The sequence below is a fragment of the Perognathus longimembris genome, chromosome 8, assembly GCF_023159225.1.
Source record: "Perognathus longimembris pacificus isolate PPM17 chromosome 8, ASM2315922v1, whole genome shotgun sequence".
Taxonomy (NCBI): Eukaryota; Metazoa; Chordata; class Mammalia; order Rodentia; family Heteromyidae; genus Perognathus; species Perognathus longimembris.
The window spans coordinates 73,396,588-73,419,368 of NC_063168.1; the positions used below are offsets into that span (position 1 = coordinate 73,396,588).

General features: G+C 55.7%; 1 protein-coding gene and 1 long non-coding RNA gene across 4 annotated transcripts in view; one reads left to right on the forward strand and one right to left on the reverse strand.

Annotated features, from left to right (window-relative positions):
• Asap2 (ArfGAP with SH3 domain, ankyrin repeat and PH domain 2) overlaps window positions 1–22,781 on the reverse strand; it is a 112,702-nt gene that overhangs the window by 41,461 nt on the left and 48,460 nt on the right. For all 3 annotated transcript variants that reach the window (XM_048353443.1, XM_048353442.1, XM_048353444.1), the window contains exons 4-8: window positions 19,537–19,682; window positions 8,819–8,893; window positions 8,191–8,240; window positions 5,735–5,864; window positions 3,865–3,950 (exon numbers count right to left, since the gene is read on the reverse strand). In XM_048353443.1, the coding sequence (XP_048209400.1) occupies window positions 3,865–3,950; window positions 5,735–5,864; window positions 8,191–8,240; window positions 8,819–8,893; window positions 19,537–19,682 (487 nt within the window). The remainder of the gene's footprint in view (window positions 1–3,864; window positions 3,951–5,734; window positions 5,865–8,190; window positions 8,241–8,818; window positions 8,894–19,536; window positions 19,683–22,781) is intronic.
• LOC125356750 lies at window positions 1,044–20,379 on the forward strand. Its single transcript, XR_007211958.1, has 3 exons — window positions 1,044–1,307; window positions 4,020–4,023; window positions 20,369–20,379. It is a non-coding gene; the product is annotated as an uncharacterized LOC125356750 (long non-coding RNA).

Genomic DNA, 22,781 nt, shown 5'->3' on the forward strand with positions numbered 1-22,781 from the left:
CCCTGGGCCGACCCTGCCTCCCTCCTCCCCCTGCCCCAGGCCTAACACCCCACCCTCCAGCCTCCCCCGGGAGGCCGAGGCGCCCAGCACGCACGCCGGCTCCTCCAGATCCGCCAGCGTGGCGTCCCAGGCCCACGGAGCGCACGCGCGCGAGCCGGTATCTCAGCAGGGTCTCAGCGGGCGTGTGCTCAAGATGAACGCGAGGAAGCCCATCCCACGCGCGGCGGCCATCTTGGGCCGCAGCGGGCGGTACCGAGGCCGTCCTGCCCCGTCTCCAGCAGCGCGGGCGCAGAACACGGGCGAGGGAACGAGGCCGGAGCGCAGGTGCTCTTGGAATGAAGTACGTGTCGAAGCACTTCAGAAACGCACAACACAAAAACGAGCAAACAGCAAAACACCGCGCATCCAGACAGCTTGAAGGCTCACGCCAACCCAACGTGGCCGCTAGGACCTGGGTAACGCACGGTGCTCTCTCCCGTGCGAGGGCGGCAGCCACGGACGCAGTGTGGGCTGGGCAGGCGAGCTCCGTCCGGCCCTGGGCCCGGCGCTCATCGGGCAGGCTGGGCCTCTGGGGCTGAGAAACAGAGACTAGGAAGACCTCATCCGAAAGACGGGTCCTGTGGTCACCCCCCAAGTCCCTGGGGCTAGAAAGACCTCATCAGAAAGACGGGGTCCCGTGATCACCCCCAAGGCCCTGGGGCCCCACGGGCAAGTCTCTCGGGCCCCACAGTTTATCCCCGAAATAGGAATTTTCTAAGTGGAAGTCTACTCCCCAGACACTACGGTGAAAAGGAGCTCTACCTAGCGGGTGGGGACGGGAGGGAAAAACTAGGGCAGAGCAGGGGACGGGGTGACAGGGTCCCTAAAGAAATGGGCCCTTTACCTGACTGTAGCCCCTCAGTGCATCACCTCTACAGATATAAAAATATAAAACAAACAGGAACGACTGGGGAAAAAAGTAAAAAATGCCCAAGTGACCTGGGGAGCTTGGAGTGTGAGCGTGCGCACACGCACACGCGCACACACACACACCCCTTCTTTTCTCTCTCTCCCTCATCCAAGAAGGAAGGGTAGAGGGTTCGTATTTTCAAAGGTTACCGAGCTCATGCCCACAGAAGGCCAGCTCATTCACGCTCCACAAGTGGCCTGTTGCTACCCAACTGACAGTGTGGGCAAAATAAAGAAGAAAAAGGAAACCCCAGAATAGCTTCTTCCTAAAAATAAAACGTCAGCAAGGAAGCGGCCCACTTCCTACATCACCTCAGACGAGGCCACTGTTCCAGAAGAACGGGGCGGGGGGGGGGGGGGTCCTGCATGCTAATCGCGCGGCGGGTTTGAGCCTGGGTCACAGCGTTCGCCTTGACCATCGTCCACCCGCGATCCTCCCCTCGGGGACGGTCTTTCCCACGGGGCTCTCTCTTCCCTGGGACGCGCTGCTCGGCACAGCTCCTTCCGCACGACCTCAAGTGCACGGAAGGAAGGAAGCAGAGCAGCAGTGACCATGCACCGCACTTTGCTCAAGGTGACCTCACCAGTCCCGTGACACACGCACATGCTAGGTGTCCGCATCATGCCCTGGAGACAGAAATAAACAGATGACACCGCCTTCCTACGGGGAAACAGTCCCTCGGGTGACAGACAGCCGGGGGAGACCGCAGGGGACGCCACAGAGGCCCGGTCAGGAGGGGCCAGGCCCCCGGGGGCTGGCTCAAAGGAACCTTCTAGGACCTTCTAGGAAAAGGAACGCTAGGTGACGACACAACAGCCTGGGGTAAGGCCCGCTCGGGAGACGGTGAGGGCGCAGGTGCGTGGCCACCTGACCTCGGGAAGTTCTCAAGCCAGCCCACATCTCCACTCCCGCGGAGGCCCGTCCGGCTGCCCCGGGGCTCGAGCCGAGCACCTCGGCCACGGCCCGCGTACACTCGGGCTCCATCACCCCTGCCCACAAACCCGGCTCAGCGCCTGCTCGTGGGACTCCTAGGAGCCTGTCCCCCGGGGAGTCCTGTGGTCCAAAGGGGAAGAACTTGGGTTTTCTGCCTTCTTGGGTCACTAGAGCCTCAAGCAGGTGCAGGTCCTGGCGACCACAGAGGCACTGAGGAAGGGAAGCCTATCCTTAGAACTACTCCAGGGGCTGGGCGGCTCAGCCCTGTACCCCTAGCTACTCAGAAGCTGAGATGGGAGGATGGCGAGCGAACGCCAGACCAGGCAAGAGGGTCCGCGAGACTCTTACCTTCACTAGACTACCTTTAAGAAAAGCTAGAGGTGGAGCTGTGACAGAAGTGGTAGAGTGCTAGCCCTGAGCAAAAAAGCTCAGGGACAGCATCTAGGCCCTGAGTTCAAGTCCCAGGACCAACACCGCCCCCCCCCCAAAAAAAATACTATTCTAGAGCCCCTCATTACATTTGAGCTAAGACCCTGAACCTGGTCCAGAACCCAAGGCATGTCTCTAGGGCTTATCTGTCCAGTCGCATTTTATGCCATTCTCAAACGACCCTGGCCTTTTTGCGCCTTCAGACCTGGACTCTACTCTGCCTGGAGTATTTACACCCCCACCCCTGCCACCACCCCACCCCCCACCCCCGGCTTATCTCCTGGCTGCTGCCCATAGGTCACAGTGTACATGACTCTTAAAGAGGCCCGCAGGAACTCAAGAAGCACCCCAGTGACCGCTCCCCCCCATGCACCGGGCACCGTGTCTGACTTTGGAGAACATAATAGCTGAACAAAATAGAAAAATAAAAATCGTACCCTAAACCTTCATATAAATCAAGTTTTTTCAACTCCCTCTCAGATTTACATACTTCAGAACATTTTTAGAAACAGCCAATGTCTTTCTTTTTGTTTTATTTTGTTTTTGAAGTAAAGTCTTGCTATGTATTCCAGGCCGGCCCTGAACTCTCCAGTCTACGGCCTCTGTCTTCCCAACAGCTGGGATTACAGGGATGGACTACCACGCCCAGCTGTCAGCATCCAACGTTTCGTAACCAACGCCCCAACTTTATTCTCTGAGCAGAACTACGCGCATACTGTGCATCACTTTCTCTTAGCACGTCGCATGGAGTCTGGCATCACTTTGTGTGTGGTGAGCATCGGTCAGGTGAGTGACTACGCCATGGATGTGTCTACCCGGTGACCTCGAGGTCAGGGAGCACAAGTGATGAGAGTCAGACTGCAAGGGGCTGATGTCTGGGGCAGAGCTGAGCCCAGCACGTCAGCACACAATCTCTCTCTCCACTCGTGCCCTCCTTTGCTTCGGTCATCATTGGATCAGCACCACCCGAAAGAACTTTCTCAACACCCTGTATAACACCTTCTCATTTCTCTTCTAACAAAGACAACAGCTGAGATTATGGGGTAAAATCAAATTTAAAAAGTTTGACAATCACTGTAGTTTGTTTTTTTTTTATATCACACATAATTCCACTTGTGTCGCAATATAATTCCCAAACCACATAATTAGCCATTTTGGACTTCATGGTGTAGTGTGTGTTCACCAACTATATGCATCAAGCTGTGCAACCAGCTTGTGCCACACCAGAGCACTTTCACCACCCAAAAAGGCAACCAACCCCGCACACACCCCTGAATGAACAGTCATCCCCATTTCTTCATTGGCCCGGGCTGCGGCATCCACGAGTCTGCTCCTAGCTACTCCGACTTGTCACGCAGCCGCAGTCTGAGGGCGCGTGGCCTCTGGGCCTGGCCCCCTCCCCCGGGCACGCTCACAGGTCCACGTGAGGAGCTCACGCTGGCCCTCCAGGCCTTCCCTGTCCGTTACCAATGAGTGTGCACACCCCTCCACCCAGCTACCGTCCACTCCCAGAGCAGCGGTCAAACCACACCCAAGGACGAAGACAGACTTACTTGCACTGGGCATGGAAGTATTTGATGAGATTCTGGAGTAAATCCACTCCTTTTTTGATCTTGATTTCATTGACCTTCAGTAGATACTGTTCAGAAACAGAGAGGGACCATCAGAGAAATGGGTAGAAGACGAGCTTAACACAAGTTTCAGAAAGACAGGTCATTTCTCCCACTTGTTTCATGTCTTTCCAAAGGGGTAACGCTCCTTAGCAAACACTTAATATCTTCTGAGCACCATACCTAAATGTTTCTTTCATCGCCGTCTGAAATACCACAAGTTTAGGAGCCAGGAACTCCCGCTCGTCAGACGCGATCGCATCCTGCAGGCCCAGGTCTCGCCGGGCCGCGCGGGGCCAGTGGATGACCCAGCCAAATGCAGTTTCTAACCATCTCGGGTCAACACGTGCACACACTTCTGTGCCAGGCCCCTTGCTTTAGGAAGGCCGTTCTTCACAACATTAACCGCTGCAATTCTGTAGCTGAGGTCTCTGTCCCCAGGCTGCTAACTCCAAGGGCCTTCCCCCTACAGGTGACCACGTACACTATTTTATTTTGTGGGTTGGCTGTGGAGTTTGACGTCAGGGCCTGGGCGCTGTCCCTGAGCACTTTTGCTCAGGGCTAGTGCTCTACCGCTAGGAACTACAGTGCTACTTCCAGTTTTCTGGTGTTTAACTGGAGCTATGAGTCTCATAGACTTTCCTGCCCGGGCTGGCTTTGAACCACAATCCTCAGATCTCACTCGGCCTCTTGAGTACTTTGGATACAGGTGTGAACCACTAGTGCCCAGCTAAATTTTAAATTAAAATAAATTCAAGCCACTCTGGAGTTAGAGAGTGCATTAAGCTATGAGCAAGCCCCAGGGACCTACAAAGCTAGCATCAAGAAATGCACTGCACTTTCTGAAAGGCTTGTTGGGCATGCAGTGCACTGGGCCGTCTCTCTCTGCAGAGTGGTCCTCAAAAAGGACCCTGAGCGCATCCAGCACGGCCGCTCTTCCCCACTCCTCACCCAGTGAGGAGACCACAGCTACTCCGAGACCACAGGCCACCAATTTCCTTTTCCCTCCACTGCTTGCACTTACGCGTGCTCCCTTCCTTCCTGAGATATACTCACTGTTAACTGGATGCCTGGCACCTCATCAAAATGACACAATTGTTAATAAGACGCTTGGCAACAGATCAGAACTTAAAACGCGTGTACTCTTTGACCCAGAAATCCTCCTGATGGGAACTTAGTCAAAAAGACACGTTTTCAGAGGTGAAGATGGAAAGCAGACTCGCGGGCGTATGTGTGAGAGAGCGCTGGGGGTGGGGGTGGGGGGGAAGGCACGCCCCCCCCCCACACCGAAAGCTTCGCTGGGGTGGCTGGGAATTCAATGGCGGCGGGGCGGGGGCTGCGTCACTGGGCACCCACGGGCACCGGCTGGGGCTTCACTGATCAAACGCCTCCAGCATCAGGCAGGCCCCGGCCTGGCAGACATGCTGCCAGGGTCCATGCCGCCATCTGGACCTCATGCTAAGGCGCCAGCACGGGGCGGTGACACCTGGAGAAAGCACTTCCCCCGGCACCTCCCCCGGCACCGAGGGTGTCCTGGAGTGGCGCTTCCTCAGCCCTCCCCATCTCGACTCCACTGGCGCAATGGGAACCCGGGTACCGCATTAGAACGCACCTGAGGACTAAGCGGTTTGGCTGATTCCGGAGACTGTGAAGCCAGAAAGGACATTCTGTTTTCTCTACTCTCAATAAAAGACTGGTTAGAGTGGCCTAATTCCACCAGTACAGACACGGAGCCCGGTAACCCAGCTGAGCGGGGGCCACGGGCCGGGGTGGAGATGACACCGTGGGAAGGGGGTTCTCCCCGGCCTCTCACCTCGCACATCTGGAGCTGGAAGAATCGCCTCTCCTTTTCCATCTCCTCGGCAATTTCAGCACCGCTGATCTCGGTCCGGATCATCCCGTGGAGCTTGGCGTGTTCCTTTTTCTCCTTTTCTATTTTGGTTCTGTGTGTGAAGAAGAGCAAGGACTAAGCACAAGGCCTCTGGACGGGGTTCTCTGACACGGACGGCCTCCAGGCTGTCCCCCACTCCCTAGGCTGCTCAGACCAGGGCTCACTGCATGTTCTAGAACAGCCTCTTAAGTCTCTCAAAAGGTAACTGCCCATTGTCGTAAAAACATCAGCGTGGGCCTGCTCACTCCACAGACTTCCCAAGCACCTGCTGAGTCCATCTGGTCAGAGGAGGTAAGACAACCACCGCGCACGCCCACACTCCTCGCCTCCCCCAGCCTGCCTCTCCCTCCTCGCCTCCTCCCCCCCCCCCAAGCTCTCTCTTCATCTTCCCAAGCAGGGATGTTGTTCTCCAGGCCCTCCGGCCCAACCTACACAGTCACCCAGCTCATCTTTTCCTTCCTTGTGGCCTTTGCACGCCGACCTCAGGCCGAAGCCTACCACCCAAGTGTCGAGGGTGCAGCTTAAGTTAACCTGGAGCACATCCCAACAAGAACAATCAGGTGGAAGAAGCCACCACGGCACTTCAACTCTGGAGGGCTGGGAATGTGTTCTTCTCTTGTGGAAAGAGACTAAAGAAAGGTGACGGAAAGTACTCCAGCTGAAGGACTGTCAGGAAGGCCAGCACGGCATTTCCTGTGGGCAGACTTGAGGCAGCGCTTTTTGCAGAAAGTACTTTTGCAGATAAGTGGCACTGGGAGACGCAAGGTGGCCTATTCAGCGATAAACGACACAAGCTGGCTGGGGTCCCGCGAGCACTCAGCACATGGTACTGCTCCCAAAGATCCGTTGATTACACCCAGGAATTCTGAGGACATCTCAAATCCAGCCCGTGCGCAGCACAAGGCCTCTTGGGATGGTCAGGCATACTTAGTGGGTAAAGGACTATTTATGCATTGGACAATGATTCAACTTGGAGAGGGGCCACGGCCACTCCTTGGACTCTGGGGTTTTGTGAGTAATTCTGTCCCTGCCCCTTCCATGCGTGTCTCCACCGCACAGCGTGTGAGGACTTCCCAATCCTTTCTGCCGGAAGCGGAGGCCCTCTCTCTGGCGTCTTCTTCAGCAGCCTCCGCGCTCTAGTCTAGTGCCCACGGAAGCGGCACGGTGCGGGTTTTGGCGGGGGCCGTGGGAGCGGCTGGATGGAAGTCGGTGGCCCCACCTCCTGGCCCGGCCTCAAGACACGGGCTGGGTAGGCAGCAGCCACGCGGGTCCCGGCTCGCGGTCTGTGAAGCAGCAATGCTGACTTCACTCAAGCGGCCCCGGGTGAAGGAGGCTGAAGGCCAGGAGCACTGGCTGCTGGTCTCTCTGGGTGAGCAGACTCTGGGAGGTCCTCTGACTTAAGCTCGCGCATGCTGACGTGCGTGTATGCCACTAGTAGAACTCCACGCCCAGGTCCAAGTGGCTCCCAAGTAACATGGAAAATGAACATTTCTGTGCACATTTCCGTTACAGAATGAGTACGAGACGGGTATGGGTTGATTCCAGCTTTGTGGTCTTCACTAGTGACAATATACAAGCTTGTCCCAAAAGGGCCCAGATAAACACTTAGGATTACATTTGGAGTGATTTCCTCTTAACACATCTCAATCTGCCAGATGGCTTCCTCTGAAAGTTTCTATTCCCATTCAGAAAACTCTCCATTTCCCCAAGGCACAGAGATCCCAAAGTAAACATGAGACATTTAAAAATACTCTCTGTTTCTCCAGTATTTAATTAAACAGCCACAAGGGCTGTAGCTGGACTCTCCCTACCCTGGAAGGAGAAGCTGTGGAGGAAAATGTTAAGCCTGCTCGAAGTCAGCCAGGGCAGAAGCTGTAGCCCACTTTGACCTTCCGTTCTGGTAGGCGAAGCAATCAAGGAATGCTGACTCTTCCTAAAATCAAGTGTGCTGGTATTTCAAAGGTACAAGAACCTACAGCTAAAAGCAGATGTTTAAAAACAAAAACCGCCCCACCAGGAAGACAAAGTCTGAAAGCTGCATTGCTGTCCTAAGTGGACATAACATACAGAAAAGCACTCAAAAACAAGAAAGGAATACCTCCTGGGGGAAACTGCCTTCCACATCCTTCAGTGAACTTTCTTGACCATGGAAGCAACCTGACACCGTCCAAGAAGAGACAAGGGTCAAAGCCACCGTGGCTGAATGTAGCCGCTGAGGACAACAGAGCCTGTTCTCCTAGCAGATCACAGCCCCGCAGCGTTACGAAAATTCTTTCCTGGATTACTGTTTACCCAGACAACCCTTCAAGCCATACAGTCTGGTTTAAAATTGAAATCTCAAATTACCTGCACACCATTTTTACAGTGAAAACACTCACATTTTCGTTTCATAGTCCTTCCACGCTTTATCAAAGGGCTTTTTCAGATCCTGCAAACCAAGAGGCACAGCCATTAAGGACTAATCATTAACTTCCGTGCCTCAAGACTCCAGTCCTAAGCCAGTCCTGACAAGAGCATTAATTTCTGCAATAAATGATTCATGCAATCTCATGAAAAATGAAAGACCGAGACCACAGGCTTTTCATGAAGACCACGGGTGGGGTGGCATTTCTTTTTCTTTTGTAAAGTACTTATTACAGAGCGTATGCAATGTCCACACACGGAAACCGACGATGCCAGGCCCACTACCCAGCTCCACACTCCTGGCCGGCCTCGTCACCCCGGAGCCCACTGTCTACACCTCCGTCTACTCTAAAATTAAACCTGAAAAGACAGCCTCTGACCGGAAAACAGCTCAGCATACGTCTCTCGGACTGACAGGTCTCCGCACCAAGTCCCCAGGATGGGCCAGACCACACATCATGCGCAGATCCAGCTGAGGGGCTCAGTCTCCCGAGGGCTTGGTCACCACCACCCCCCCAGCCGCCACCCTCCCCCTCACCCCTCCCCCCCTCACAACCCCGTGGCCTAAGAGCATCTGGATGGGTGGGGTTTTGAGTGCCATACCCCTTTCACGCCTTTCAGGTCTCCTTTCAGCAAACTGTCCAAAGGGAAGGAGATTATGTTGTTCATGTTCTGAATCTGAAAAACATAAACAAAAAAAAAGGATTTTTAAACTCACTTCCCTTTTTAACCTAAAGCAGTCGTAGCAAGCACGCTGGAGGACACTTGATAATTATTAACCTCTGGCAAGACCTGCCCAGCACAGAACGATAGTCTCATGCCAGCTCAGACTCCTTAACCATTTTATTTCACGAGTGAAACATATATTTAATGAACGCTCGTACGCGTGACTATTTCACGGTAACTTCACACTGGTAAGCGATGAAGTTTCTAAAATGCAGTCATTAGAAATGAAAATTGCTTTGCAGAGCCTCGAAGAAAGGAAACAACCATAACCTACCCTGGGGGCTGCCGAGCCCCGCCCCGCCCCCTACTCCACACTGCCACGCCCCCCACGGAGCCGTCGGTGGGAAGAGACATCGGTGGGTGCTGGCTTGAGGAGTGGGTGTGCACGTGAGCGAGCAGACGTCAGCGGGTGAAAGGATTGTGAGTATGTCAACGAGTGTGTGTGTGAGAGGCAAATGCGCAGAGCATGTCTGTGAGTGTGGGTGAACATGGGAGGGAGGGAGGGAGGGAGAGAGGGAGGGAGGGAGGGAGGGAGGGGGGGGGGTCACATGTACTGGGCTAGCCAAAGAAAAGGAAAGGCAGGAGTCTGGGGGTTCTCCCTAAAGCAAGAAGAGTCTGGTTTGAATGTTCACCCTTGATTCAACTGAACGGACTCGGGCCCTCCTGACACACTCAGGGCACACTCATTAGTTATGCACATGCACTCGTATCATGGCAAGCCAGGCTGTCACACCCACAGCTCAAAATCAAAGCTGCCGTGCTCTGGCTGGGAGACGTCTAGGCACACCCCGCACTGTGACTCCAAGACCAGCACCGGGCCGCTCGGGCCGCGGTGCTCACGCCACAGGAGAGAGCAGAGGAGGGCCAGGAACAGGGACTCGGGGACCTGCACCTCCCGTCTCCACATCGAGCAAGGGAACTTGCTTTTCAGTCTAATCACCTTCCACAGGAGGATAGAACAGGCAGTAACTTAAGGCGGTACAAGATGCGAGTTCCCAACTATTGGGAGCAAAACGTTCTCAAACTCCCTCGAGGAACACTGTTAGGGGAGGTCACGAGGCCCGCCCCAACAACCGACCCCCCAACAACCGACCCCTCCCGCCGAGGGACGCGCGCATCCACCTCGGAAGTGTTTCAGTCATTCCAGCTGAGGACTGAAGTCGACCTCTGTCCCGCTGGCCCGGGCACGCCACCACGACGCACTGTCACCTGCTGTGCCAGGGGGGAATTACCCGGAAAGAGAAGCTTAGAAATAACCCACTGAAGGTGAGGTCTCTGGGTGACAGCGACACACCTGGAGAACACGCACACCTGGGTCTCCCTGGGCACTGCTCACAAGAACCCCAGGAGGCAGGCAAGAGAGACCCACGGAAAGACCTGGGCACCCACTCAGAACGTTCCTCGTAGCTCCAAGCGAGAGACCTGATATAACCGTTCCCGAAATGGGCTTCTGCCACAGCACGCACACCTGAGGACAGATCACCGCCCAGCCACTGCTCAAAACAGGCCAGCCAACACGCCGGCTGTGAAAGTAACTTCCCCTCCCCGCTTCCGCTCTCCCGCTTCCTATCTTTGCTTTTCCAGAGTTCACCCGAATATGCCTGACAAGAGGAGCCCATCCCCGTCACACATCTCTAATCTCACAAGTACAAACAAAGAGATTTCAACGGCAGGGCAGACCGCAGGCGTGGACGCTGAAGGTCAAGAACAAAAAAAAGCTGACGGGCTGGCGGGGAGGGAATGGGCGCCTACACCAGTGTGAAAACACCGTCCTTCCTAATGCTTTTTAATTTGGCCTTAAAACTCCTTATGTCTAGTTCCCCCCCCCCACCTGACTCACAAGTCTCCCCCTATCTGGTCACCGGTCCCTGGAACTTCAAGGCCCCCCCAGCCCCCCGCGGTGGGGCAGGCTGCATCTCTCTAACCTAGGCGGCCAGTTGACCTTGCCAGATGACCTCGCCCAAAGGAGCGGTTGGCATGAAGCCTGAAGCCTGAAGCCAGGACCCCAGCCCTGCCACAGCTCCTCCGGAGTCACGGCTCTCTCCATTTCCTTTCTGCATTTTATTAGAATCAGTTAGCTGTACCAGGGGGTTTCATTTGCCATTTCCATATAGGCGTGCTATGCACCTTGACCAGACTCGCTCTGTCCATCGCCTTTCCCGCCCTTCCCAAACAAAAACAAAGATGGCGGTCTCGTTTCCGTCTCATTCAGGTGGCTATTTAGTTCTCACAGTACCATTTGTTGAACAGGCTCAAACGTGTCCATTCGGATGGACTCCTTTGTCAAAAATCTGATAGCTGAGCCAGTGTGAATTTATTTCTGGGTTTTCCGTTCCGTTCCATGTCTGTTTTTATACCAGAACCATGCAGCTCTCTATTTTTAGGGAACAGCTAAAAGTCATCAGGCAAAATCTAGCTCCGGCACTACGAGTCTAAAAAAAGAACAGACCTCCCCAGAGCACTTCCCCAAAACCTTCAACTCTCCGGCTTTCCCTACAAAGATCACCTTGTCACTACACAGGACAAAACATGGGCAAAGAGTCTTCCTGAGCACCTGGTCGCCACAGGCAACACCTCCTGGGCAGGCAGAGGCCAGAGGCGGCGTGGGACGCCACACCTCGGTGCCCAGTGAGCGGTGTTCTCAGCAGTTTCCAGCATTCATGAGAAGATGGAAACTCCACGAAGCAGCCTCTGGGTGCTGGGAGCTCCGCTTCTCCTGCAGGAGCTGGCCTAGGATCGGAGTGAGGTACAGGCCTGAGGCGGCGGTGACCAATGGTCGTGTGCTGCCCATCGGCATGTACGCCAGCCTTCCCGGAGGGAACGAACCGCAGGCTCCTCCGCCGCACTGGCCGCCATTCCTCCCAGCCCTGTTCCCGAAGAATCCCTGATCGACTCCTGTCACCACACAACGGCCCGCACTTCCCAGAATTTTAGAAATGGTCTTCCGTCTGCACTTTCCCCGGCTGACTTTCTTCACACAGGTCTCGAGGCTGAGCGGGATTTGCTATTCCTTCACGCCGCTGTACTGGCGGTTCTTTCCTTTCTACCCGCTATACAGGTGCACCACCACGTCTTCATCCAAACACCCCGAGTGTCTCTGGGGGGTTCCGGCACGTGGGTGCTGCTCCAGATACACGAACGCAGGTGTCTACATGTGTGGGGCAGGGCTGCCTTCCAGTAGTGGGCGGGGCAGCCTTGTTATAAGGTGACCTTTGGGTGGAGTTTGAAGAGGGTGCGGCAGAGAATCACGTAGATGGGTGGATGAGCATCCTTAGAGGAAAAAGCCGCCAACACAAGAGGCAGGAGGCGGAGTGGTCCCGCGGAAGGGCACGGAAGGGCGCGGGGCCACCGAGTTTCACCAAGCTCTCCTGGGCACGTGGAGGAGTCGGCGCCCCATCCCCACATTAGACGCGGAATTCAATGACCCACTCTGTCCCCCGGACTGCACAACCAGAGCGAGCGGAGAACTCTGAAGCCAGAGTTCTGCCCTTAGCTCACAACCGGCTGAATGTGAGGGACCGAAAGCCCCTTCGCCCTCCAGGGCCGAGGCTCCCGTCCAACTCGGGGCAGGCCAGGCCGGGCGGACTTGCGCTGCCAACAGGGGGCGCTCTCCACCACAGCTTCCTCTGGCCCCCTTACTGGAAAAGCCAGAACTCGTCAAGGCAAAACCTTCTTCTGGGCCACTTCCATCATTGCCGTGGAGTGCATCCGTGTAGCAGCCACCCGTATGTGCGTGCACGCATGCACACACACACACACACACGTGGCCCGGTGACACGCTCCCCAGGGGGCCCCAGAAAACAGATACGCCCCGTCCTGCACCCGTCCTGCACCTCTCAAAAGAGCCGCTCTCATCGTTGGCTTAATGAAAACAGAGAGGAAATACCCGTGCCCATGTTGAGTGTTTAACCCACACTTAGAGATCAAAAACAACCGCCTGCCAAAACCACACTGGCAGCCTTCACACCAGAGAGAGGAGGAGAAATCCCTGACCTCCTTCCCAGTTTCCACACACTCCCCTGGCAGCCAGGCTGCTTTCGTCTTTTGGGTTTTAAGTGGACAGAAAGCAACGGCTTTCTGCTTCCCGCCCCCACCAGGATCCGAGATGAGAGAGGTGGAGTGGAGAAGGGCACAGGACTCCCGCAGTAGAGTTCAAGTTGAGGGTTGTGATACATAACTATTATCCCAACACATAGTAGGCAGAGGCAGAAGGATAACAAGTTCAAGGCCAGCCCCAGCTATATAATCTTGTCTTAAAAAAAAAAAAAAAGCAATGGGGCTGGGGATACGGCCTAGTGGCAAGAGTGCCTGCCTCATATACATGAGGCCCTGGGTTCGATTCCCCAGCACCACCTATACAGAAAACGGCCAGAAGTGGCGCTGTGGCTCAAGTGGCAGAGTGCTAGCCTTGAGCTAAAAGAAGCCAGGGACAGTGCTCAGGCCCTGAGTCCAAGGCCCAGGACTGGCCAAAAAAAAAAAAAAAAAGCAAGGACTAGACTGTGGTTCAGTGGTACAGCAAGTGCCTAAAATGCACAAGGCCTGGGTTCGAGCACAGCCCCCGAGGGGACGGAATGGGGGGGGTCAGAGGTCTCCCCATAGGGAAGCAGCTGTCTCTTGAATAGACTGCACACAATCAGAACGACAGAAGCACACCCTGCTGGAGCTCACGAATCCTCTCTACCGACTCTCCTACCGGTCACGGCCCCGCCCCACACTGGGGAAGCTGTGCAGGCTGCTCCGGGTTTGTGCACTCTGCAATCGCAGCACCGGAAGGTGAACCCAGCCAGCCTGTGACCGCAGTCCCCGGGACTCCCCGCTCCACTCACACCCCCCACCCCAAAGGAGCCAGGGCTCCAAATCCGTGGGGAGCCGCCGCTTCCTGCTTTCCAGGCTGCTCCCCCAGACAGTACATTCTAGAAAAACCCCAGACAGGAGCCACGAGAGTCGAATGCCCGTGTGGGGTGCCTCGTCTCCATCGACCTTCCTCCCCGCGTCCAAGGCCTCTGCCACTGCAGTTCTTCTCGCAGTCCACGGGAGTGACGGGGTAGTGCCGGCCCCCACAAAGAAACAGCACAACTGAACCCCTGAATGAGGAACAACCCAAATGTCCATCTCTCCCCTTCACTTCCACTTCTCGCTCTCGTGTTTTGTAGTGGATGGGAGAATATGGAGCCAGCTCACAGTGCTTGAAGTCTTTGTGCATCTCAGAGGAGAAATTTCCAGCTGATGGAGGGGCCATAGGTTATCACGGTAAAGCCGAAATGATGAAGGTTTCCAGGAGCTCAAAGCAGGTGGCAGAAGGGCGACCCCTGTACTCTGTCCCCCAAACATGCCCAGCCCTCAAGTCTCCCCAAAGCCCACCAACTCCCAACTCACACCCGAGTCTAGCCGGCCACAGCACCTGGTTTTCCAGCTCACAGCACCACGGGACAATAAACATCAGAGACAAGCATGAAAAACAGCAACTAATTGGGAAAGAATCAGAGATTAAACAACAGGTGTTGTAAGAGGCAACTCCAGAAACTCAGCTCTGACCTGGAGGCAGACACTCCCACCAATCACAGGCCCCCAGCTCTGACCTGAGGCAGACACTCCCACCAATCACAGGCCCCCAGCTCTGACCTGAGGCAGACACTCCCACCAATCATCACAGGCCCCAGTTCTGACCTGAGGCAGACACTCCCACCAATCACAGGCCCCCAGCTCTGACCTGAGGCAGACACTCCCACCAATCACAGGCCCCAGTTCTGACCTGAGGCAGACACTCCCACCAATCACAGGCCCCCAGCTCTGACCTGAGGCAGACACTCCCACCAATCACAGGCCCCAGTTCTGACCTGAGGCAGACACTCCCACCAATCACAGGCCCCGGCTCTGACCTGAGGCAGACACTCCCGCCAATCACAGGCCCCCAGCTCTGACCTGAGGCAGACACTCCCGCCAATCACAGGCCCCCAGCTCTGACCTGAGGCAGACACTCCCACCAATCACAGGCCCCCAGCTCTGACCTGAGGCAGACACTCCCACCAATCACAGGCCCCCAGCTCTGACCTGAGGCAGACACTCCGCCAATCACAGGCCCTTGGGGGCTTCTTCAGAGGTCAGCATAATTCATGTCCAAATCCATAACTAAGAATTCCTCCCCAAAGGTGAAGTTACGATTAGTGCCCCACTCAACAACACATTAAAACATGAAATATTTTCAATACGACAAGTTGCAAGGAGCACTGTGAAGAACTGAGGTAAGGTCTTTTGGTAGTGAGCTTCATCAAGAGGGAGGATCCGCTCCGATTTAACCTGAGCTCGATGGTGCTGGGATGAACACACTGCGGTACTAAGACACCAAACCCAGGCGAGATGAACTCCTCGGCTAGGCACGCTGCACAGCACAAAGCCAGAGCTGCTTTTCATCCCAGCAGCCCCAGGCCAGCCTGCAGCCGCAGTCTTCACACTTGGGTCGCTTGCACAAGGCGAGTGACTTAGCAGCCAGCTGCTTGGTGGAAGTTCTTCCCCAGGGTGAGGGGACTGAGACCACCTGGCCCAGGGCAGCAGCTCCAGCCCGGCCTGCAGAGCTACTAGACTCTGCCCCCGACTCACGCTGACCTCCTGCACGGACCAGTTCCACAGGGAACCGGGGGTTCCTCTTCCGCTTCCTGTCCACTGCGGTCAGATCCAGCCATCCTTTCAGAAACTGGTCCCCCCTTGCGAGTCTGACACTAGAAAGCACTTGGGAAATCTCTCTGGGATGCTCACACCCATCTGGGGAGGGAGAAGCAGCTAACCTTGTTGTCATTGCCATGCTGTGCTTGGCACTGCCCCGTAGCCTGGGTGAAGAAGACTCGCGGGCCTTCACAGGAATCTTGCCCATCAGGGAGAAAATCTTGCTTTGTATGAGGCCAGCCTTTTTTTTTTTTTTTTTTTGATTGTGTTCCAACTACTTTAGAAACATCCTTTGGGGCCTCAAAGTAGGCAGGTGGTAATTATTATTCTTTCTGGAATGTTAGCCATACAGAATGCCTTTTAAATGCCTGCGGGAAAGGCTTTGAAAATATGAGACGGGACAGATGTGACCAAAAACCAGAACGAGAATGGTATACGAAATTCCAAAAAAGGAGACCTCTCCTATCATCGGCTCGGCAGCTTCTAGAAAAATCAGGCCTGATGGGTACTAATTTAGGCCCAAGTAAGGTTTTCTCTGTCTGGGAAACAAGACCAACAATCCCAACTCGCTCAAGTGAAAGCCGAAACGAAAGCAACGCACACGTCCTCAAAGCGACCACGGCCTGGAGTCGGTCACTTCACAGACGCCGACCCCTGTCAGCATCGCTAGGGGCCAGGCAGCACTTCACAAAGGAACGCACCTACACGCTCAGTCCAGCCCGTGAGGCAGACAGACTTGTCTCAGCCTTGGAAGAAGAGGGGCCTGAGCCTGGGCTCCCCCTTTTCCTTCCCCAGGGAGTTGAGGAGAGGCCTCGGTTCCTTTATAAATGTCACAGTGCGCAGAAGAGCTGGGGGGGGGGGGGGGGAGTGGGGGGGGCTTTTAACATGGCTTACAAATGTCTATCACCACACTCATCAAGTTTGGCCTCCGAACGCCTGGAGGAGAATCCCAGCTCTGCCCACTAGCCACACGCCTGAACGTCACTTAGGGTGTGCACCCAACCTTCAAGTGGGAGTGGCGCGGGCTCCCCTGCGGCCCGCAGGTGGCAATGCCACAGGACGGTGAGCGACACACCAGTCACGGCGCCGGGGGCTTACCCTGCTTGCTCAGGAAAACCCAGAGCAAGAAGCTCCAAGACTCGCCCCGGACCCAGACCACAGACCACAGGACCGAACACAAGCCAGTCTACCCCAGACTCCAGGATGTGGGGTGGGGTGGGCGGCCCTACCCCAGCAAGTACCCCCCAAAGCAGCCAAGCACCCTGAGCCTCCCCAGAGAGCTCTGTACCCCACCCAGGGCTTCCATTATCCAATCGACAAGGCGAGGGACACGGACTCACCGTGTGGGACTTACAGGATTCGATAAGCTAGAGCAGGCAAAAGAACAAGCAACCGACCACCTTCTATGCACACGGTCGGCTGTGGAAGCTCAGGTAGGGAGAGTACTTGGCCCAAGGAAAGGGAGCTGGCTCCCAAGGGTGCAGGGTCAGCGCCCCCAGGTGTCCTAGGGCAGCCCTCAGGACACCCCAGCCATCTTCCCCAGGGCCTCTCGCTGCCCGCCCTGCGTGGGGTCCTGTCCCACGCTCGCTCTGTGCTTCCTCTTTCTCAGCATCGCTGGTCCTTTTGCTAAAGCACGTCCCGTAGGAGTTTCCGAGAAAAGAAACTCTTTGTGAGTATTGCTTCTCTATTTTTCCCCTCTAGAGGGTCCTGGGGCTTGAACTCAGGGCCTGGGAGCTGTCCTGAGTTTTTGGTGCTCTAGGCTAGCACTCTAACACTTGAGCCACAGTTCTACTTCCAGCTGTTTTGGTGATTCATTGGAGATAAGAGTCCAACAGACTTCCTGCCCAGGCTGGCTTTGAACTGTCATCCTCAGCTCTCAGCCTCCTGAGTAGGATTTTAGTTAGGCATGAGCCACGGGCACCTGGCTTGCTTCTCTATCTAATACCATCTTTGGATCTAGGCTCCAGCTCACTAAGTCCAGGTGAAGCTGGATCTGAGATTTCATAGCACTGTGCCGCGTCTCACCAGGGTTTCCTTCCAGTGCTGCTACGGAGAAGGCCACCGCCTCTCGGACTCTGAATGCTGTGCAATTTCTGGAGGCTTTCAGGGTCTTTCACTATGTCACTGAGCTGCCTTGTTCCCTTATCACACTGGACACCTGGGGCCCCTCAGGCTGCTGGGCCTTGGGTGTTAATTTGTGTCCTTTTGTGTTTCCTACATGACTTCTTTTTTTAAATCTAGTCCAAGAGATTTCTCCTACTCTGACCCGTGTGTGTGTGTGTGTGTGTGTGTGTGTGTGTGTGTGTGTGTGTGTCCATCATAGGGCTTGGACTCAGGGCCTGGGTGCTGTCCCTGAGCTTTTTGCTCAAGGCTAGCACTATACCACCTGAGCCACGGTTTCACTTCTGTTTTGGGGGGGGGTGTTGTATTTTTTGCTGGTTAATTGGAGATAAGAGTCTTGGGGGGAAGATAAAAAGAGTTAGGGACTTTCCTGCCTGTGCTGGCTTCAAACCCTGAGATCCTCGGATCTCAGCCTCCTGAGTGGCTCGGCTTACAGGTGTGAGCCCCCAGGGCCTAGCCCTTCTTGTTGGATTTTTACTTTTATATTTCTACCAGTAGCTTGTCCTCTCCTGTGCAGACACAACGTTTCTGGGTTACTCCAGGAAATAAAAATAGAGCTTCTGTGATGTTTTCCTCTGCTCTTTGCAGGCTCTCTCCCCCCTACTGCTTGCTCCAGTTTCTCGTCACTCACTTGTACCTCACAAGAAAGCAGTAGGAAGCAGACGGACCGTCCATCCCACGCGTGTGGAAGGGATGGAGCTCACGTCCGACTTCTTCCCAGGGGGTCCCCACCACGGTGCGATCTAAACAGCTTTACCCCAGGATCATGCAATGTCCCCAACCTAACGAGTACAATCCCGCGCTCTTTCCCTCCCCACGGTGAGCCCGAGCCCCACCTCTGCGTGCCAGCCAGAACCGGGGACAACGGCCGCCCGGGGCGGGCCAGGAGCCCAGGGTGACAAACTCCATCAGAGTCCCAGAGATTTCAAACTTGTTTCCAAGTAAAAAAACATAACCCGGGTGGCAACTTCCTACCTTTACCGTGTCCAGTGGAAATAGTCACAAGCGAAGAGGGCGGCGAGACCACGCGGCGCGGCCTTGCTCTTTGCCCTGCCGTTGTGAACGCCAGCGCTCTGCCCTGGTCTCGGCTTCCCAGCCCCACCAGCTCCCCTCGCTGGCTGCGAGCCCCCCGAGAGGAGGAACGGGAAAGGCACGCTTGCCACCTACACACAGCGCATGGCTGGGTTCCCTACGGGGCCCTCGGAGACCCCCACGGGCAGCTGGGGACGAGAAGCAGGAAAGAGACAGCGGGTGAGCCTCGGGGCCAGCCCTCTCTCTGTCCAGGTCAGAAGTCGGTTCCCACGGAGAGGACACACAGCGCTCCTAGCCCGGCCCGGCCGCGGGCCTTCCGACCCGCTCTGCTCCCGCTCGCTCAAGAACCCCAGAGGCGGTTCTCCCCATGCTATGCTCACGAGAAGCCTTTAAATATTCATGGAAATTTCTGCACTTAGATTACAGGTTACCTTGCTGCGGGAGATGGGTCTGAAGCCTATTTATTAAATATTATCACTGTGAACGTCGGCTATAATTACCAGAAACAGAGACTATTCCACGCCGGATAGAAACTGTAAAGAACGGAAGCCAGAGGCCTGTAGGAAGCTGAACGTATTTACCCATCATTCCACCCTGCGGCGGTGCGCCTTTAAAATGCCAAGTTGAATTTACAAACGTTGGGGTAGAGTGAAAACTAGTTTTATGCTTTGCCCCACCTTGATGCACTGTGTGCAGGAGCCAGGGCAGGGGTGCGGGGCCCCCTGAGCCCCGCGGGGCCCCTCTCTGCCCTCCACAGCGGCACGGGCGCTGTGGGCACTCACCAGGTTTTTGAAGAGCGCCGTCAGCTCCTTGGTGAACACGGAGAACTTCAGGAACGCGCTCCCTAAATCGGGGTCATCTCTGCACACACAGTTGCCACCGAACTTCTCCAGAGCCTGGGTGTACTGCTCCTCGTTCTCCACGTGTGCTGGAAGAGCAAGGGGCGGGGCGTCAGTGTACCCAGCACTCTGGCCCCCCCTCCTTGTTGTGAATCAAACCATGGATAAAACCCACTTACAGGAACAGAAATTACGATAGTCGATAGCCTAGCAAGCCGTCTTGAAAAGCAGCGAGGTAGGTGAGAGGGCAAGAGCCACCCCGCAGCCCCCCCCCCCCCCCCCCCCCCCCGTCCAGGTCAAAGGGGATACTCCCACACCACCTCCCGCCCCCCAGGCCCCGCCCTCCCCACCTCCCAGGACCAGAGAAGGCCCCATCCCACATTCCCCAATCCCTTCTCAAAACTCAGGAGGAAGCCCAGGGCACCCATTCAGAACCAAATACCTCCTCACACCGGGACACAGGATCCCAGTGTGGATCTAGCCAAGGCAGGAGAAAACTCACCGGAACGGGAAAGTCTGTGAGACTCTTATAAACTACTCAGAAAAAAAAACAATCTGGAAGTGGTACTGTTGCTCAAGTGGTAAAGTGCTATCCTTGAGTGAAAAAAGAAGCTCGGGGACAGCACCCAGGGTCCTGAGTTCAAGCTCCAGGACCAGAGGGGAAAATCAGCTACATGAAAGGCAGGCCTGCTGCGGTATAGACACGGAGGCCCAAGGAAAACCACCCTCCTCCGCAGAGAACCAACAGCAGGAACGACGTGTCACTTGCACGGAGGACTGTGTGTGTGTGTGTGTGTGTGTGTGTGTGTGTTCTAAAGAGCAGGACACGTATTCTTCCTGTGAACCCTGACAGGAAGTTGGGACTCAAAGAGACCAACATGTTACCCTGGGAAACAAAGCCACAAGCTGTCGCTGCGCTTTAGCCCACGAGTCTCATTCACCAGCACACTCTCCCCCCTCTGTGCTACTGGTGTGTGTTTTTATAGCTGAAAACATTCTAACCCTGTCTAAAACCAAAGTACCCAAGCTTCAGGTTTCTACACTCTCTCTCAGGTGAATCGATAATGCGTCCTTTTCTAACTAGCCCCCTAAAATGCGCGGTCCACGCCGCAGGGCACGCCCTGTCAGGCCGCAGACGATTTTTTAAGTATCTCAAAATCAGTGGTCAAGACACAGGCAGCCCAGCGTGGTTTCAGCATGGAGCTGACAAGTGCAGCGGGCATCCGGTGCTGGGGCGTGCCACGTGGCAGGAGAGGCGAGAATGCACACGCACGCGCGCACACACACACACGCACACACGCGCACACACACACACTGAGCCCCAGCGTCCTCCCCGGCTTGTTCTGCCGGCTGCTGGGCTTCCCGGTGATGCCGAAAGGGAAGGTGCCATAGCTGTTCCCATCCTGGGCAAACGAAGTCGTGTTGGGCTCGAGCCAGAAGCCCCGGGCGTCTCCTGAGGAGCCTGGGATGGCATACTGTGAGAACGAACAGGGGTCCCCCGAAAGGACCGCCGCCGCCCCAAGCGGGAGATCTTCCTACTCGGAACAGAACGTGGTTGAGTTGCTTTTATGCTTCTACCAAAAACAAACTTAAAATAGGAACCTTAAAAAAAAATAGCCTGGGAATCATGTTTCTGGAAAGGTTCCAATTATTTACATAATTGTGAAAGCTGTTCCCAGAGGAGCTCACTGTCCTGTGTACACGCGCACGTGCACACACACACACGTACATTACATCTACCTCTCATTCATGATTCGGGGCCGAGAGGATCTGGGAGGCGGGAATCCGAGTTGCAGCGGTCAGCCCGCAGGCCCCCTCGCTTCCCAGGTCTATCCAATAGGCCCCTCCGTCCTACGGTTCCTCACTGCACCAAACCCACCAATGCACTCAAGAGAAACCCGAGAGACCCCACACGGAAACGACGGCGAGGCCCGCAAGGGCCCGCACCGGCTGCGCTGAGAGGCGAGCGCTAGGTCGTGCCGTGTGCTTTTCAGTTTACCTGGCTCTTTAGGAACGATCAAGAAGGCCCCGGTGCGTGTGGTGTAAGCCAAGCTGAACGGAGGCCCCGTTCCTCCTCCCGAATGAGCTGCCCGCACTTGAACCCTGCGGACCAGAGGCCCAGAGCACGGCCGGGAGAGGCCAGGCGCCCTGCGCCCGAGCCACCCTCACGTTCAACACCGATGTCTTATTCGTGACTCCCAGCCCGGCTCCGGGGGACGAGGGGGATGAGAGCCTTCAGAAAACGACAGGCCGTCCTGCGTGCCTTCCTCACTTCCCGCGTGCCGAGCGCTGGGGGTTCAGATGCCAGCAAGAGGGTGTTTGGGCTGAGATTTCAAGGATGGAAGGGCCCAGCGGGAACAGGAGGGCATCAGGGGAACCCCAGAGAGTCCCTTGCGCTCGGCATCTGTTACCACATCGTCTCTCGGGGGGCTTGTCCGCACGCACCTCCTCGGGGCCATCCGTGTCCACTACCGGGTCCTGTCACTAAGCATCCTGACAGCGGATCCGGCCAGGGTCCTCGCTTTACAGACAGAGAGGCCAAGCCAAGCCGAGGGGAGGGGGGCGGGACCCTCACCAAGGCCACACAGCCAATTTCAGCAGAGCTGCAACAGAAAACAGCTCGGTGTTGTAGCTCTCTAACCAATGCTCTTCCCCCGCACTGGGCACTGCTTCTGCATTTGCTTGTCACTTGTATCATCCTTGCTGGAGGGAGAATGAGGTCCAGGAGAGAAGCACACGCACCGGTAGCACAAATACCAAGTGCCATTACCATCAAGAAAGCAAAACAGCTGACAGCCACGGGGCCCAGCCTCCACTGGCCACCATCCATCGGGAAGGACGCAGCACCCAAGGAAAGCGGGGTGCTCTCGCTCCAGGGCAGCAGCTCGGCAGACACTCCCCAGAGGACGTGGGGATTAATACGCCAACTGTACCACATTCTACACCAGGATATTCTGCAGGACTCATGAGCAGAGACCGCGCCGTAGGGAGAGCCACGCAGCATACACAATCCTGAGGAGAACCATGTCCTAAAGTCCGAGACGATCCCATTTGTTGAACAGGGTCTCCCTTTCCTTGTCACGTCCCACGAGGGAGCCGTCTTTAGACTTCGTTTACAGAGGCATGCCAGATAAATGGCTGAAAACCCGGCCCGGGTCACAATCTAGTAGTCTATAGGGAAAGTCTTA